The following is a 17,379-nucleotide window of genomic DNA, read 5'->3' as shown; positions in this document are numbered from 1 at the left end:
CCCGGGGGAATTCCTCCAAAGCAGCAGCGCACGGCGAGCCTGAAAGCCAAATGCTCCCGTGGCGGTGCTGGCCTGAGGGTGGGGGGAATTGAAATCTGTCACGAGAGTGCCCAGCTCCGCACTGACGCAGTGATCTCATCTCCTTTTCCGGGTGTGAGGGTACAGGGAGAGCCCACTGCTGCCACGTTCCCTTGGCAATACCAGAGATGCCCCTGCATCGGTTCAAACTTGCTGGTGCCTGAAATTCCCAGCCGGGAGGCCAGTCCCCAGATCTCCCCCCAGCAGCGTTCACTGGCAACACGCTGAGCTGGGTGTGATACAGGTGTGATTTGGGCACTGTACTCCCAGCAGAAGCAGGTGGTTGGTGCGGGGAAGAGGGAGAGGAACCTGGTTCAGCAGCAAAATAAAAACCTGCTGGAGAGATGTAAAAATAAAAAAGTAGAAAAAAATCTTTTATTTGATTGCCGCAAGCGGCCCAGAGCTGGGGCTCAGATTCCAGCATCTGCTGAGTAGAAGTGAACACCCTGTACAGAGTGGGCAGCACTGTCTTAGGCGCACCCAGCACATGCCAGGCACTAGGGCAGGGTGAGATTAAGGCTTAGAGACGTGGCAGAGCCCAGGACCTAGACGTCTCCCTTGCTCAGTAAGCTGTTCTCCTGCTTGCCCCCTGGGAGGGCAGGAGCAGGCCCCACTGACCCGGCCTGTGGCACAGCATCCACCCCCGCACCTGCCTCCCTCACATGCCCCAGGCTGCGTGCAAGGACCTTGGAACACTGAGCACAGCCTGCACCTCCGGGTGCCGCCTGGCTGAGCAGAGGAGCTGAACTCGTCCCTGGAATCAGACTGAGCAGGAATGTGGGGAGGTGGTGATGTGGGGCGTTCCTGCCTTACAAGGCCAGGGGAAGCAAGTGTCGAAAGTTAACCCCAAACTAGCAAATCAAATTCACTGTGAAACCCACGCCTGCGCTGCCCTCCTTGCCCCGCAGCTGTGGGGCTCCACGGCCTCATCTAAGGGCAGCCCCCTCACCAATTTGCTTCCCGGTTGATTTTGGTTCCTGTGCCGTGCCTGGTGTCTGAGCGCCTGGAACTTCTCCCAGGACAGGGATGGGCACAGCGAGGTTCATGGGCAACCCAGGCTGGGACCATGCTGGGACTCAGGCATTGCCGGTTACGTGCTCTTTAGGACAGACTGCTGCAGGATTTGCCTCCAGACTGAAATCTTTGTACCCTGTCCATGACAGTCCACTCTTCCCTGCAGCAGCTCCCATTAGGGTTAAATGCAATTTACTCAGAGAAGAAGTCCAAGGCCTGCACCGGGGAACTTCTCCTTGAACAACGCTTAGGAACGGCACTGGGTCCTTTATGTCCTTCGAAGGCCAAGTTAACCTGGCAAGAATCCACCTGGCACATGTATCTACTCAGCTCTTTACAGCATCAAAGAACTTTTCAAAACATCAGGTCATTTAATCCTCACAACTGCCCTCTGATCCCCATGTCACAGATGGGGAAACTGAGGGACGGAGCAGGGACATGGGCTTGCCCAAGGCCCCAGAAGGGAGTCTGTGTCAGAGCTGGGATCAGAACTCAGACCTCCTGGCTTCCAGGCACATACATAGAGGACAGCTCCCTCTCGCTCCACAGCAGCTGGCCAGCGCTCCTGGACGGAAGCCCATTCTCGCTCGGAGCAGTGTCTGCAGGTGGGAGCTTCTTGTAGGCAGTGGAGTTGGATACAGAGCTCCTCTCTCCTGAAACCCTACAAATCTGGGGGATTTCAGCACCCCCCGAAAGTCTCAAGCTGACTGTCTGGGCTCCTATACTGCCGTATCCCCCGTCCCTCACTTCTGGTCCCATCAGGCTGGCAGAGAGATTCCAGAATCCATGTGCAGATGATCTCGTGGCAGGATCTGCCCACATGGCCGCAGGGGCTTAAACTCCATGTTGCTGGTGGCGGTAGGTGAGCTTCCGGAGTTCGTCCCAGAAGAGAAGGCTGAGGATGGTGTGAGGCCCCAGACGGAGGTAGGCAGGACCGATCCCTTTGTACAGAGCCAGGATGCCCTCTTTCCTGGAGATCTGCACAAAGCAGTTGAGGAACCCTTGGTAGTGCTTCCCCTGGGGACAGGAGACACAGAGAGGTATCAGAAACCTGCCCCAGCACACACAGGACACTCCTCACGTTTAATATACATGGATCTGGTCTACGTGCTATTGTAACTCACTCATTGTAAGGCCAGCAAGGACCACGAGGACCATCTAGCCAGGCCTCCCATCTGAGACGGGCCAGAGAACCTCAGCCAATAATTTCTGCAGCAAGCCCATAACTTCTGGCTGAGCTACAGCGTCTCATTTAAAAAGACATCCCAGTCCTGAGTTACAGACTCCAATTGCTGGAGACTCCACCACTCCCAAGGATTAATTCCTCCCTGTTAGTAACAAGCACATTATTTCTAGTCTGACTGTCTAGCTTCAGCTTCCAGCCACTGGATCTCATTGTCTTTTTCTGCTAGATTAAAAGAACCACCTACCACCAGAAATCCCTTCCCCACATATTCACGTAGACTGTGATCAAGTCACCTCTTCACCTTCTCTTATGAAACGAAATTGCCAGAGCTTCTCTAATCTTTCACTAGTCTCCCAGACTTCAGAGCATTCCTGTGGCATCTTTCTGACTCTTGGAAAATTGTCAACATCCCTTTCGATGTGTGGACACCAGAACTGGCCAGAGGCTCCAGGAATGGTTGAATGCTGTACACAGAGTTAACTCTGCCTCTCTACTCCTGCTTGATATTCTCCCGCTTTAACATCCAAGCCAGGCCAGATTTTCAAAAGAGCCGTGCATGGTTAGTGCTGAGCACTACTGAAAACTCTGCCCCCTGCCCTCCCTGAGCTCAGTAAACAGAATAATTCACAATGCTCTGAGCCCCTTATGTGAGGATCTCTACATGCTGCAGACAGTGGTTAGTTAGCTCTCACACTCGTCTGTTTGGGGGAAGTCAACACTACTAAGCCCCATTTTACTGATGGAAAAATTGAGGCACAAGCAGTTCTGACTATTTTATAGTCCCCCCCACCTTCCCACTCCCAAATTACAGCTTGTGACGTTTGCAGTGCATGGCCCCTAGGTCTCAACGGACCAGTGACAAACACATACCAGTCTGGTTCATCGTTAAAATAGGAACTAGAGTTATATAAATGTCTTTAGACTTTATGAAATGCTGGTACGTAGTTGCCTGCATTCATCTCACAATATCTGAATCCCCCGTTAGAAAGTAATATTTAAAGTGTTTGCTGTCTAACTGTAAGTCATCAGGCAGGAGAGAAGCATTAACAAATGTGAAATACTCGTTTCCAACAGGTGTTGGCTCCTGCCCAACGAAAGAGGCCCATCAACGCCAGGCAAAGCATTGTGGAACATCAGAGGACAAAAGACTTTGTTGATTGCTCCCCTTCCCCCCCCCCATGAAGAGGATACTGAATTCCTTCCAACAGCTGAATTTGCAACTTGAAGCAGAAGCAGGGAAGGAATAACAAGCCCTAATGAGGAGGAATTTGTGTCTTTTATGCCTGCTTGGACTCTAAGGGGCAAGGAATTCTAAGCACAAGCCCAGTGTTTGGTGTGGGTTAGCCCTGACGGACACATAGAGCCTGCTTATTAGGAAGCTTCTATTACCTTTTGAAACTTAAGACTAACTCATTTGTACGTGTCTGTTTACCTGCTTTAACCTTGTAACTCTATTTCCTTTTCCTAGTTAGTAAATCCTCAGATCATTTATTATAGGATTGCCTACAAACATTGTGTTTGGTATGAGACCTAAGGTGCAATTGACCTGAAGTAAGTGACTGGTCCTTTGGGACTGGAAATAACCTGAATCTTGTAGTGATTTTGGTATAAGGGACTATCTATCACAAAGGCAGGCTTACTTGGGTGGCAAGATAGATTGGCGTACCCAAGGGGACTGTCTGTGACTCCATGGAGGCTGTTACAGTGTCTGAGCAGTTGATGCTTGATAATTGGTTAGTGAAATTTAAGTATAGGACTCACAACCAGTTTGCGGTTTGTGTCCTGATTCTAAACAGTCTGCTCTGAGGTTGGCACTCACACTCTTGAGCCACCAGGGCAGCTTGACACACCTTTTGGATCATTTTCACAAAAGGGTGGGTTTTGCATTGAAAGAGGTAAAGTACTGAAAATCCACAGTTCAGTAACAGAGCCATTAATGAGCCAGACTGTGTTGCCAGTTACCCCAAAGTGAGATTGATCAGCCTGCGCCAGAGTAACTGAGGGCAGAATCTGGGTCTTTTCTTTTCAAATGAAAACCTGCAAGATGTTGCAGTTTTGTGGACAAGACGAGGCCTAATGCCACCAGGTCTCCTCCATCTCCATTGGGAGCCATTCACCCTGTATCTGGACCTCGTGAGCATTCTCATGTCTTTGTGAGCTCTCAGGCTGGACTACTGCAACAGACACAAACACACGCTCCTCAGCTAGTGCAGAACACGGGTGCAGCCAGCTTGAGGGGGCTTTCCCACCTATTCTCCTCAGCCTGTACCGGTGTCTGGGTGGAAAACTGTCGACTCTGATCTGTGGAGCCCTTCTATGGGTTGGGTCTCCCAGCAGCCAGGCCCCACCTCAGCAAAGGTCAGCTGAGCAGAGATGCTCAAATGAGCAGTCCTGCACTGGAAGCCCTGGGAGTTGTCAGCTCTCCAAGAGGCCCCACTGTTCTGGGATTCACTGCCCCATAGTCCAGCCGGGCTCAGGAGGGTGCATGGCTCAGCTGGTCACTCACTGTGAGGCTGGCACATAGCGGCTAGAAGGTGGGTGGTGTCGGTTTAGTCCGGGCCTGACCACCTATGCCCGGCCTTGAGCAGCATGGTGTGGATTTTGCTTTTAAATGCTGTGAAGTTGAGTGCATTCAGCAGACTGGTGCACGTGAAGACGCTCCAGGTAGCATAGCCTAGTAGGCTGAGCACAGGGAGGCGAGCCAGGAACCTCTGGGATCCAAGCCCCACAATTCGGCAGCCTGCTCATACAGCTCAGCTATCAGTAAATGGGGATCCTGGCGTTCCACCTGCGGGACAGACTTACCATGCCCCGCTCATCCACGGGCTGGTTATAGAGCCTGGTGCTGACCACGTCGAAGGGAGTCATCGCCACGGCCACTGCCACGCTGCTGATCATGCCTCCCGCCAAGGCCACCATCCAGCTGCCCTCCTTGAACCACTGCCAGACAGGGGACCAGTTACACTCAACCCTGCACCAGATCCTGCTGCTCGTGATGCAGCGGCCACGCGTTGCCATGAGCACGAGAACGCCACCATCGCCAGAGCAACAGAGATGACAGGCGCATGCAGGGAGCAGGCAAGGTAAATGGGGCGCGGGGGTGAGAGAGATGAGGCTGTATAGGGATCCAATACTCCTCGAGGTGACCCACCATGCCCACTGAGGGTGGGGAAAGCCCCAGGCCCAAACCCAAATCCAGACACCTCTGAGCTCCTGGGCAGGGCCAGAAACATGAGGCTGGCTCCAAATTTCACAAATGCTCCCTTCTGCGTCATGGGTCGAACCAAACCCTTGAATCTGACGCCCCACCCACCCCTGAACCTTGGAAGTGTTCAAAAGCTGAGCCAGATCCGCTCCAAACATGGCTGGTTCCCTCCATCTCTCTAATGGGCCGAACTGGGGCCCTGGATCCGAATCCTGAACCACCAGGATGATGAAATGTCGATTCACGTGGGCCCAAGAACCCGTCTCTCGAGACACAGAGGTGCAATTAATTCCCAGCCCCTAGGGGGCAACAGATGGGCCTGTCGGAGCAGCAACTGGCCCCGACAGCATGAGGGGAGGTGGCCCTGCTCTCTGCGTGTCCTCTTCAGGCAGCTGTTTATTTTCCCGTGGGCTGGGAGCAGCCGGGGCGCCCCCGCCAGCTCACACGCCCCGCTGTTATTTTTAGCTTTTATGATCCAGGCGAAAAGCCAGGATAAAGTGTGTTTTAAGCAGTGCGTCAGTTCCGCTCGCCTTCCTGCATGTTCGCCCGCACCGGAGCCCTGTTGATCTCGTGGTGGGAAAGCACCGAGTCAGCGCTGGGGGCCAGGGAGGGATCCACTTGAGGGCAGCAGTGCTGTGTTTTTCTGAGTTACGTTAGGAGCAGAGCCAGCCTGTCAATCTGAGTGGCCAGTGGGGGGGGAGGAGGGCAGGCTATGAGACCACCTCACTCCCCCCCGCCCACCCCCACTTCTGGGGAGTTGGAGCAGAGGTGGGGGGTTAAATCTGGCAGCCCAGCAGCTGCTTGCTTTGCTGATCATGAAGGCCTGAGTCAGACCTGATTAGGGGAATAGGCACCACTGTCTCTAAGGGAACAAAGACCCATGTGAAATTGACACCAGTCCCTGCTCCCTCCAGTCCACCCTGGAGGGTGTATGGCAGGGGAGCTGGCGTCGTGGGCTATTTCGGTAGATCATGTGAACGAATCTGTGGCAAGGAAGATAGCTGCGGCGTTCCTACAACAGAGGGAGGTGCAACAGAGATTTCCCCTGCTGGTGGCTGCCCTTCCTTCCCTGATCCCCACGTCTACAGAGCCTGGATGAATGAATAAGAAGCTGCCTGGCTCAGCAGTTGGCACCCTGCACTGCCCCATTGGAGCCCTGGGTTTGCTTCCCAGGAGTGGGGTCACTCCATGGGGGCAGCTGCATCCACGCACAAAGGACGGATTCCTCCTTGGGGATCGAAAGCAGGGGGAAATGAAGGCAAGGAGCCCTGGGTGGGGAGCCACGGCATGAGCATCATCTCTGAAGAGATGCTGCCAGCGACTGGACCAGGGGCCTTGGGACACAGATGGCCTCAGAAACCAGGCCAGGGCTTTGTGGCTGCTTGTCTAACATGACAGGCCTTAGAGGCCCACAATACCACAGATGGCGCCTGGAATCTTTTGTGCCCGAGAAGTGGGTGTTGTGCTAAGCGTCCCGTCTGCTGGGGTGCAAATTTAAAGGCTGGGGCAGGGATGGCCTTGGAGACTGGCCCACGAGAAGGGGATAGACCAAACCTAACCCCTGGATACCTCCCGTCCCACACTCCAGAGCAGGGCTGTCAGGCGTCCGGTTTTCCATCAGACGCCCGGTCGAAAAGGGACCCTGGCAGCTCCCATCAGCACCGCCGACAGGGCTGCTAAAAGTCTAGTTTGCCACAGCGAGGCTAAGGCAGACTACATGCTCAGCTCCACGTGGCTCCTGGGAAGTGGCAGCATGTCCCTCCAGCTCCCAGGTGGAGAGGCAGCCAGGTGGCTCTGTGCACAGTTCCAGCCCGCAGGCGCTGCCCCAAGTGCCAGCTCCTCAGCTCCCATTAGCCAGGAACCGCATGGCCAGTGGGAGCTGCAGGGGTGATGCCTGCGAGCAGGGGCAGCACAGAGCCCCCTGGCTGCCCCTCTGCCTAGGAGCCGGAGCAACATGCTGCCGAAGGAGCTGCGCAGACTTCCTCCATCCCCGGGAAATGCCAGGGCCACCTGAGGTCAGTGCCGCCTTGAGCCCACATCGCAAACCCCCTTCTGCACCCCAACCCCCTGCCCCAGCCCTGAGACTCCTCCCACACTCTGAACCCCTCAGCCCCAGCCTGGAGCCCACACGCTCAGCCTTCCCTCCCTCCCTCCCTCCCTCACCCCAACCCCCTGCCCGAGCCCCCTCCTACACCCTGAACCCCTCATTTCTAGCCCTACCCCAGAGTCTGCACCCACAGGTGGAGCCCTCACTCCCTCTCGCACCCCAACTCCCTGCCCCAGCCCGGTGAAAATGAGCAAGTGAGCAAGGGTGGGGGAGAGCAAGCAAACAGAGGGAGGGGGGATAGAGTGAGCAGGGGCGGGGCCTGAAGAAGTGGTGGGGTGGAGAAGGGGCCTCGGAGAAGGGAGGGGCTGGGCCTCGGAGAAGGGCGTGGTGTGGCAAGGGTGTTCGGTTTTCTGCAATTAGAAAGTTGGCAACACTACTCCAGAGCCAGGCCCCATGACCCTGCCCATCTCTCACCCCTTAGGGGCCAAGCAGCCCCTCCCACCACTGCTCACCTTGAGCTTCTCGACCCACTCTTTGGCTGACGCAAAGGTGGCCAACTGCACTGCAGAGCCCACCATGACACGGGGCACAGCGCCGTTCACACCCCGCCACAGGCCCACAAGCCCCTGCTTCCTGTAGATGGTCTCAAAGGCGCTGGAGACACCCTATGCAGAGAATCAGACAGATGATGAGATATTAAAGTGGCAGAAAACAGGAGGATTTAGGGATCTCTGGGAGGAAGGGGGGAATCTCTGGGTCAATCCAGTACTGCAGTGGGCAGGGCATGCTGCACCCAGTCAGTGGCTTTGATGGGGCTCAGGGCCACCTGAGTGAGCCTGTGCCAAGGATGCAGCCTGGCAGAGGGTCTGCCTGTAAGTTAGTATCTGAGAGAAGCGGGGCTGCACTAGACCCAATAGCTGGCAGGATTCCACTTACATAATCCCCTTACAGGCAACTTTGCGGCTACACCCAGCAGCCTGGGACAGACTGCTGTCTGTACGGTGTGTCCTGGCCAAACTGTACCTCCAGCCCATGAGGAGGCCTTTGCTTCCTCCGCCCCTAGGAGTGGAGCCAATAAAAGTGCCGAGGACTTTGGAACCTGCTTCGTGCGGCTGCCACGCAGAGAAACACAAACAGCCTGGTGGGGCCAACGTCACCAGAGTCCCCAGCAGCAAATGGCCCATGACAACAATTCGTCCCCCCACACCTCGCCCGCCCAGGCCCGTTCCTCCCATTCAGCAACTTTCTTCTTGAAAAACACTCTGTGTCGTCATCTGCAGGAGCATTCATGGGAGTGTGTACAGAGCAAGGCAGCTGTGGGAGCCTCAACAAAGGGGGCCCCCGGAGGGAACAGGACCAGTGCGTTCCAGGGAAACAGGCATGAAAACTCAGTGGTTCCCTGTGCCATTCAAGTGCAAGGGTCTTGCACTCCACAGGCCGGACAGAACATCCAGCACACACAGACAGCACGTGTTACTACATGTCGCACATGCGCCACGTGTGTCATGGACACATGCACACACATCCACCATTCATGTCACATCCATCGCACACACATGTAACCATCTGCCACCCACCACACTCAGGCACACACATCTACCGCACACGCCATTCTCATGGGCACCCAGGCATTTCCACTAGATTTGCACACATGGACCCAGCATGCAATGCATGTCACACTTACACATCCATGCAGGCCCATTTACTACACAAAATCCACACGCAAGCACACACACAACCCCCATAGTGCTATAATTCAGACCCCCTTTGCACATCGTCCTACTGTGGAGAACATAGGAATTCTCTCTATTTATTTTTATGACTAATATAACTGTACATAATCTCTGTGGGTTTGGATGCTGAGGTGTTGCTGGCTAAAAGGTTCCTGCAGAACCCTTGGACAACGGCTGAAGACAGAATCAATCCCCTGGTGCTCAGTGGGAAAACACCAAGAAGCCACTGTGCAAAGAGCAGACCGTTTGGAGAAATGCAGAAACTAGTCTGGCCAGGTTCAGATGCTCAGCACAAAACCACAGGAGATCACCAGGTGGGACAGGAGTGTGGAAAGGATAAAAAGAGAACCTGTGATTTCAGGGGGCAGAGATACTGATGGGGTGACAGACTATCCAAGATGCAGCCATTACAAGATGCAACTTGTCTCCCGCAGCTGGGTGCCTTACCTGGAACCTACTGGCTCAGGTTAGGTGAGACAGAATGCGTTTAGGCTTTTATTGTTTTAACCCCATTTCTCTCTGCTTGTTAAATTTCTGTGAACCAGTAAACCAAACTTGGCTTTGATCAAGCTGCCCAGAGGCACCACAAGTTCACACTGGTCACAAGCTCCGGAGAGAATTCTATACCCAGAGCCAGAGGGGTCAGAGGCAGTAATATGATGTGTAAAGAGGGGGTGTTGTAGCCAAGTGACCCCTGAGGTTCCATTTAAAAGAGGGGCCCAAAGAGAGACAGAGATCCAGCTGCAGCTCACCCTGGAACCCCAACACCAACATACACACAACGCACACTCTACACCCAGCACAGCCACGCAGTCCCCTCAGCATCCTGTGCACACAACACTCCTCATCCCACCACCAGCGTTAACAACTGCTCCAGGTCACACGCACAAACCAGGGAAGACTGGGCAGATCCCAGAACCCTCTGCTCACCTGGTGGTTGTGCTGATGCCCCACAGCCATGGCTGCCACAGTCTGGGCTTGCAGATGCGTTTTGACCTGTCACAATTTAAAGGGAATTGGCCAGGTTAGAAAGGAGCAAGCTGCCAGGCTACACCCAGCCCCCCATAGCAAGTTAGACACCCATGTGGTGGGGCTGGCTTAGGCCCTCGTGGACAGCAGGAGTCACCCCACTGAACCACTCCCACTCCTCTTAGTCTCTTCTAGTGCAAGGGAGTGAAGATCCAGGCACCAACTTGCAACCTGTCCTAGTGATGTGGGAAACAACAGGGCACCCACCGCCCATGGGACCCACCCTGCTCTCCAGACTCACCCACAAAGAGCCCAAGTCCAGGAAGTCCTTTTCCAAACCCTCCCACCAGGTGCTGCTGCTAATGATCCATCACTGCTGTGACCCACATTGAGAGCCAGCATCCTCCCCGCCTTGGGCTGCCCCCTCACAAGGGCATAACTTGACTGACGGGAAGTTTCTTCTCTAATTTACCCCCCACGGGTCCACTACGGGGTTTACTGCATTGTCCTCTGAAGCAGCTGGTGCTGGGACATGACCCTAGAGTAGCTGGACCGCTGGTCTGATCCATGTCTCAATTCCTCTGCTCCGACGCTGAGCAGGGTCAGACCTTCACATGGGAGACCTCTGAGGAGGAGCAGGGGAGCTGCTGGAAGTGGTGTTGGGCTTCCCGTAGGCGGCGCTGTTCCCTCAGAGTCTTTAAGCCCCAGCATGGTGCTTGTGGAGTACTGAGCACCCAGCAGCATCAATAGGAGGTGCTGGGGGATCAGCACTTTTAAAAATCAGGTCACTTAAGTTGGCACCTAAACATGGATTTAGGAGCCTAACTTTAGGCATATACCTGTTAGCCTAGAGGCATGAGCCCCAGTGTTGTGGCCAAATTCTGCTTTGGTTAAGTACATTTTGCCTCCCTGAATACCCCTGCGCTTTACATGGAAAACGATATTCTCATTCACTTTCTCTCCTCAGCAGCTGTATCATGTTGCTGAGCGCTGCTGAACAGCTACCACATCCCACCCCAGAGATGGCTGCATTTACAGTAGTGGGTGAAGCGATTCCTGTACATGCCCCTAGGATCCTTCAGGATGAAAAGCACTGGAAAAATCCTTATGCCCATTCAGCTGCCCCCTTTCTTGACACGCTAGAAGTCAATCAAGAGCTTGTGATCTAGTTGACTGGTGACCAACTGGCACCTCCAATGGCTCATGTGGATTTATTACCAAGGAAGGAATTTAATTCCCCAGACTCACCGGAGAGCACAAATTCCCTCTCCTAAGCCAATGAGTGTGGCTCTGTCCACCCCCTGTTTTGTTTCTTTTGGCAGAAGCAGATCGCATTTGATTTCCTCACAATGACTGTGAGCTCAGCAGACTTGATTCTGAAATCAGAGCTGAGGGGGAAAAGTATAACTCCGCCATCCACATTCACCCTTCATCCACCTGGCTGGGTTTGTGTCTAATGAGACTGATTTGCGGCTGCAGTGCATCCTATAGAGCAGAGGTGGCCAAACTACGGCCCGCGGGACTGTCCTGCCCAGCTCCTGAGCTCCCAGCTGGGGAGGCTCACCCCTGGCCCCTCCACTGCTGTCCCCCTTCCCCCGCAGCCTGAGCGTGCCACGCCGCCAGTGCTCTGGCCCGCTGCTCTTGCCGGGCAGCGTGGCGGCATGGCTGGCTCTGGCATGGTAAGGGGGTAGGGAGCGGGGGGTCCCGGGACAGCAGTCAGGGGACAGGGAGCAGTTGAATGAGTCAGGGGTTCTGGGCGGGGCCAGTCAGGGAGCAGTGGGGGGGGGTTGGATGGGTTGGGGGTTCTGGGGGGCAATCAGGGGGCAGGAAGTGGGAGGGGGCAGATAGGGGGCAGGGGCCAGGCTGTTTGGGGAGGCACAGCCTTCCCTACCCGGCCCTCCATATAGTTTTGCAACCCCAATGTGGCCCTTGGGCCAAAAAGTTTGCCCACTCCTGCTACAGAGCTAGGGGGAAAGGGTCCCATGGGAGCTCAGGCATCTGGGGAAAATGAACAATTTGCCTCTTTGTAAGTCTGCCTGTCCCCCCAGCAGAGAGGAGCTGGGGGTGGGTTGCATGAGTCTCTGCCTGGCTCCCTTTCAGACTTTGAGCCCTGTTGTTTTCTTCTCTTGCAGCTGCCAACCTCCTTTCCAAAGCCCAGCTAACATCCACTGCAGAGGACTTGATAAAGGTCATCACCACCTCAGCTCAGGCTTCACCAGGGGAGGGATAGCTCAGTGGTTTGAGCATTGGCCCGCTAAACCCAGGGTTGTGAGCTCAATTCTTGAGGGGGCCATTTAGGGATTCCTGGGCAAAAATTGGGGATTGGTCCTGCTTTTGAGCAGGGGGTTTGACTAGATACCTCCTGAGGTCCCTTCCAACCCTGATCCTCTAGGATTCTATGGCTGTGGCAGCCCCACAGAACCCAGGCTGGTCCAGTCCTGAACAGCCCACTCCAAGCCCCTCAGTCCTCACCACAGCCCCTCTGCTTTTGTCTTGGGTTCTCCCCTACAGTTCTACTAATGCCCCTCAATCCTAACCCACAGTCTCCTTAGTCTGCCCCCACTCCTAGAGGGGCCCCTCAGCCGTGACCTGCAGTGATTCAGCCGAGCTCACTCCCAGGTCTGCCCGGCAGAGACATACCAGATCTGGTGGTACCCTTGCGAGGTGCACGGATAGGGACTTGCCAAGACCAAACCCTCTCTCTCTCACGACCTTATTAAGATTGAAGCCAGGAGTCCGGGGCGCTGAAAGTCTCCTCCAGAACTCATTGCCCCTTGGAACCCACCCCACCCAGACTGCTCTGTAAATACTCCAGCCCCTCCAGCAGCACAGAGATGGGCAGGTGGGGGCAATGGCTGTGGGCCAGAAGAGTCAGCCAGCTGCTCTCCCAGCTCAAGTTCCCTGCAGGGCCCCTGTGAGCCATCACTCTGGCACTGCTGTGGGGGACGATTTGGGAATTCTTCATACAGGCAGAGGTGGCAAGGGGGCCATAAATCAGGTACTTCACAGGGACTCCAGATGCAAACCCAGGCCAGTCTGGGAACAGGATCCTTAATGACCCAGAAATGTCGCTGGAGGCAACTGAGTGACACTGACACGATGCAGCATAAACATGATGCACATTCATGACAACTTTTACAGGTGGCAGGAGCCCTCGTCTCCTCCCACCCCCTTCTGTTTGACCCATTTTCTCTCATTAGAGACCCTGGTGCTATCCGGATGGGAGCTGTCACTTCTACCAAAGGGAAATCATAAGCCTCGGGGGGGGGGGGGGATTGAACCCCACGCTCCTCTTGGGAACCATCTGAGCTTTTCCACCTGAAGCAGCAGAGACGAGGATACAGTTAAAACCTTTTTGCAGGAGAACGGGGCCAGCTAGCTCTTGTGATATTCTAGCCCTCCCTTGTATCTATGGGGCAGGGTGGTGCTGAGAACATCGCGCTGAGGTACTGGGTCTGGCTCAAATGTTAACCTCCCCTCCTGCTTTTATTTCTGCTCGGTTCTGCGGTCTCAGAGGGGTTCGTTTGGTTTCCAGACCTGTTGGATAGATTCCTGCCCCTCACCAATGTTGACAGCCGGCTCGGTGTGACCGGGAGGTTGTTATCAGCTCACATACTGTTACTGCTGCACCTGCAGGGCCCTGGGGGCTTTAGCATGGCGGGGTTCGCGCGAGCATTTGCATCAGTTTCACCCACGTGGGTTGCACCTGGGGTTCAAACAACCCCTAATCTCCATGCAAAATGGAACTGGGGCTGATACGTTCCAGACCCAGAGTCTCTATTATGGGGGTGATTCTCCACCCAGAGCCATGGGAGGGGACAGAGCTACCAGCTTGCAGGCTGTATGGCCACCCGTGACAGGGCTCCCTGAAGAGATGTGGCCCAATATCTCGTTTGCTCCCCCAGGAAGGGTCTCCTGGGATAACAGATTGCTACTAGCCTGGTACTGTGTGACCACAGCGTGCCAGCCGCCCCACAAGAGCCACCTCTCGCAGCGCTGCCCCCACCTCAGCCCTTCTGGAGACTCACACCACTTTGAGGGGACGATCCATGGAGCCACCACTGCAGAGACCCGGAGTCTTGTCCCTTCCTTGCCCCCACCAGACACCTGCTTTCCCCCTAACTCAGGCTGACCGCACAGGGAATTCCTCCAGCAAACACAGCAGCAGGGGAGGTTTCCAGTGCATCTGCCCAGAGGGCCAGGTCTCCCAACACTCCAGCAGGCGGATCACTTCCCCCAGCACGGAAATGCAGCCCCCTCTGGAGCCGGCCGCGGCAGCTGCCCAGTTTTCACAGCCCAGCCGCGGTTCGGGAGGGAAAGCGGAGAAGAACCCTGCCTCCGAGTGACCGTGACCGTGCAGGAGGATGGTTCAGGAGGCAGAGGGTGTCCGCAGGGGCTGAGGAGGGAAGGCACCAGACGACGGGGGCACGGAGGGGGCCTAGGCAGCGCCGCGGCGGGTACTCACCAGATACGCCGGGCTGCCCACAAACGCCCCCAGCGCCCCAGCGATGGCCCCGGCCGCCACGGTGCCGCCGGGCCGCTGCGTGAGCCCGCAGTCCTCGGCGTGGGAGTAGCAGTAGAAGCGGACCCCGTTCATCAGCCCCTGGTAGAGCAGCCCGGCCGTCAGCCCCTTCTGCAGCCCCCGCAGCCCGTCGGCGCGGCTCACCGCCCCCAGCGCCTGCAGCACCCCGCGGTAGTGCCGGCGGTAGGTGCCCCGCGGGCGCAGCTCGCCCTGCAGCTGCAGCCGCGTCTTGATCACCTCCAGCGGGTTGGTGAGGACGCAGGCCAGGCAGCAGGCCGTGGCGCCCAGCACCAGGTCCACGTGCGGCGAGACCGAGCCCGGGCCCGGGCCCGGGCCCGGCGGGCGGGCGCGCTCCATCGCGGCGCCCCGAGGACGGAGAGCCGGGGCCCCGCTACGAGCCCGGCCCCGGCAGCGCGGCCCCCGAGGGGCTGCCCCGGGCGCGCATCGGCAGGACGCGAGGGCGCAGAGCGAGCGGCTCGGGGCAGCGCTGCCGCCTCGCTCCTGGCACTGCCCGCTCCTTCCCCGCACCGCGGAGCCCCGCAAGCTGCGGTCGGGCCCCGCCCCCGGCCAATCAGCGCCGGCCCTGCCCCGCACACCCCCCGCGGCCGGCCCGAGGCCCCCAGCGACCCCCCCCGCACCTGCCGCCCGCGCAGCCCGGATCACCAGGGTGGGAGCGCGCAGCCCCCTGGAGGGAGCCGCCAGGGAGGGGGCCAGAGCCGGGGTGGGGGTCCAGGCTGACACACAAACGTGCGGGGCGCAGTCAGGGTGTGAGCGGCCAGGGGTTACCCCGTGGGCAGGGGCACAGCTCGGGGGGGGGAAGGGTGACCCATTGAGGGGGGATGGGTGGGGCACAGACAGGGCGTGGGGGAAATGGGGTGACCCACTGAACGGGGATAGTTGCTGTAGGGGATCCCCTGAGGTGACCTGGTGTACAGGGCAGTGGAGGTACAGGGTGACACAGTGAATGGGGATAGTTGCGGTAGGGGATCCCCTGAGGTGACCTGGTGTACAGGGCAGTGGAGGTACAGGGTGACGCAGTGAATGGGGATAGTTGCGGTAGGGGATCCCCTGAGGTGACCTGGTGTACAGGGCAGTGGAGGTACAGGGTGACGCAGTGAACGGGGATAGTTGGGGTAGGGCATCCCCTGAGGTGACCTGGCATACCTGGTGCAAAGTACAGGGTGACCCATTGAACAGGGCACAGTCGGCGTGTGGGGTCCTCTGAGGTGACCTGGTGTGTGGGAGATACTCAGAGTTCAGGCTCCCCTGGGGTGACACAGTGTATTGGGGCGTGATGGGGGTGCAGGTTGCCTGGGGGTGAACCTGCTATGATGGGCACAGCTGAGGTGGGGTACTCAGGTGAGTCCGTATACTGGGCAGGCCCGCCCAGCACTGTTGACATACGGTGATTCAAGAAGCAGGCTGCCTTAGAAAGCACTGGCCTGATTCTTGGCATCCCTGGTATAAACTGACCCTGAGTAAGAGGATCTGAGCTGCTCACAGAAAGCTGCTGCCTGGCCAGGTATTTTTTACCCTCACTGTTCACGCTAGCTGCGCATGCTGCCTTCGTGCTATGACTGGCCCGAGGAATTGCCTGGCCACCTCCTAGGTACTCAGATGGGCCGCAGCAGGATTGTTGCTCCCGGGAGCCATTCCCTCACCAGAGCCTGCTAACGCTCCCCCAGGCCATTGGAGAGAGGATGAGCTGTTGGCCCAGGAGAATGTTTCAAATGAAATACAAAAGGAGCTGGACTGTTACTCAGGCAGAGACCCATGGCAAGGCTGATCCAGCCAATAGGGACTGCAAAGGAGAAGGATCTCTCACCAAGCCTGGCCGTACTACGTGGAGAATCAAAGGGCGGTGGGAGGAGAGTAGCGACGGCAGGGATTCAATTCAGCTGGAGCTGTCTGGAGCTGAGATCTGGTAAATATTTTCAAACCCCTTGGTGGGGTTGTGAGCTGGTTTCAGAGTCCATGAGGTCCCACAGCTGAAGCCTGGTATGCCTCGCAAGGCAGAAACCCCGAGCTGGTGCCCTGAGTGACAGAGTGAAGGACGTTGTTCTAGGCATACTGAGCTGCAGTGGGGAAGCCTCTGGCTTGGGGAGCGAATGAGCTGTTTGTGGCTTCAAGAATAAACCTGCAGAATAAGGTGATGTAACATGGCACACAGCTGGCTGGTGGCTTTCTACCTCACCTTGAGAGGAAAACGAGCTGTTTGACTGTCCTGCAGTTAACTAATTAAGGATTATGTAAGATACCAGGTGACATGTAGCAGCTCACGAAAGCAAAGAACTAATAGCCCTAACTACAGTCAGGTCAACTCAGTGCAAGTTTCCCCACGCACAGCTCAGCTGCTGCCCCTCAGTCCTGACCTGCAACCCCCTCGCATTAGTCTGGTGTCCCACCAACACAATGATGCCAATACAGTACCTCTTAAACTTGACCCGCAGCCCAGCCACCCCCATCCTGTGTCAGCACCCCAGTTCTGGTACTGCATCTCAGCCCTGATCTGCAGTCCTCCAGCTGTCCCAGCCTGTGTGTTGCTTTAGAATCCAGGTGGTTCTTAAGCTATTTACCAGTGTGGGCAGCATCCACACAATCTATATACTAACTGTATGGCCCTGA

General features: G+C 56.4%; 1 protein-coding gene across 1 annotated transcript; it reads right to left on the bottom strand.

Moving 5' to 3' along the window:
• Positions 1 to 431: 431 nt before the first annotated feature.
• On the bottom strand, positions 432 to 15,257 carry SLC25A34 (solute carrier family 25 member 34). The gene is made up of 5 exons (XM_048825244.2): positions 14,698 to 15,257; positions 10,194 to 10,259; positions 8,043 to 8,195; positions 5,084 to 5,218; positions 432 to 2,109 (listed from the first exon to the last, which is right to left on the bottom strand). The coding sequence occupies exons 1-5, from the start codon at positions 15,109 to 15,111 to the stop codon at positions 1,927 to 1,929; spliced, it is 951 nt and encodes a 316-aa protein (XP_048681201.2). The 5' UTR covers positions 15,112 to 15,257; the 3' UTR covers positions 432 to 1,926.
• Positions 15,258 to 17,379: the final 2,122 nt, after the last annotated feature.

This window comes from Caretta caretta, chromosome 18 (assembly GCF_965140235.1).
Source record: "Caretta caretta isolate rCarCar2 chromosome 18, rCarCar1.hap1, whole genome shotgun sequence".
NCBI classification, from domain to species: Eukaryota; Metazoa; Chordata; order Testudines; family Cheloniidae; genus Caretta; species Caretta caretta.
The sequence above is the reverse complement of the archived record's forward strand: the minus strand, read 5'-3'. Positions and strand labels throughout refer to the sequence as shown.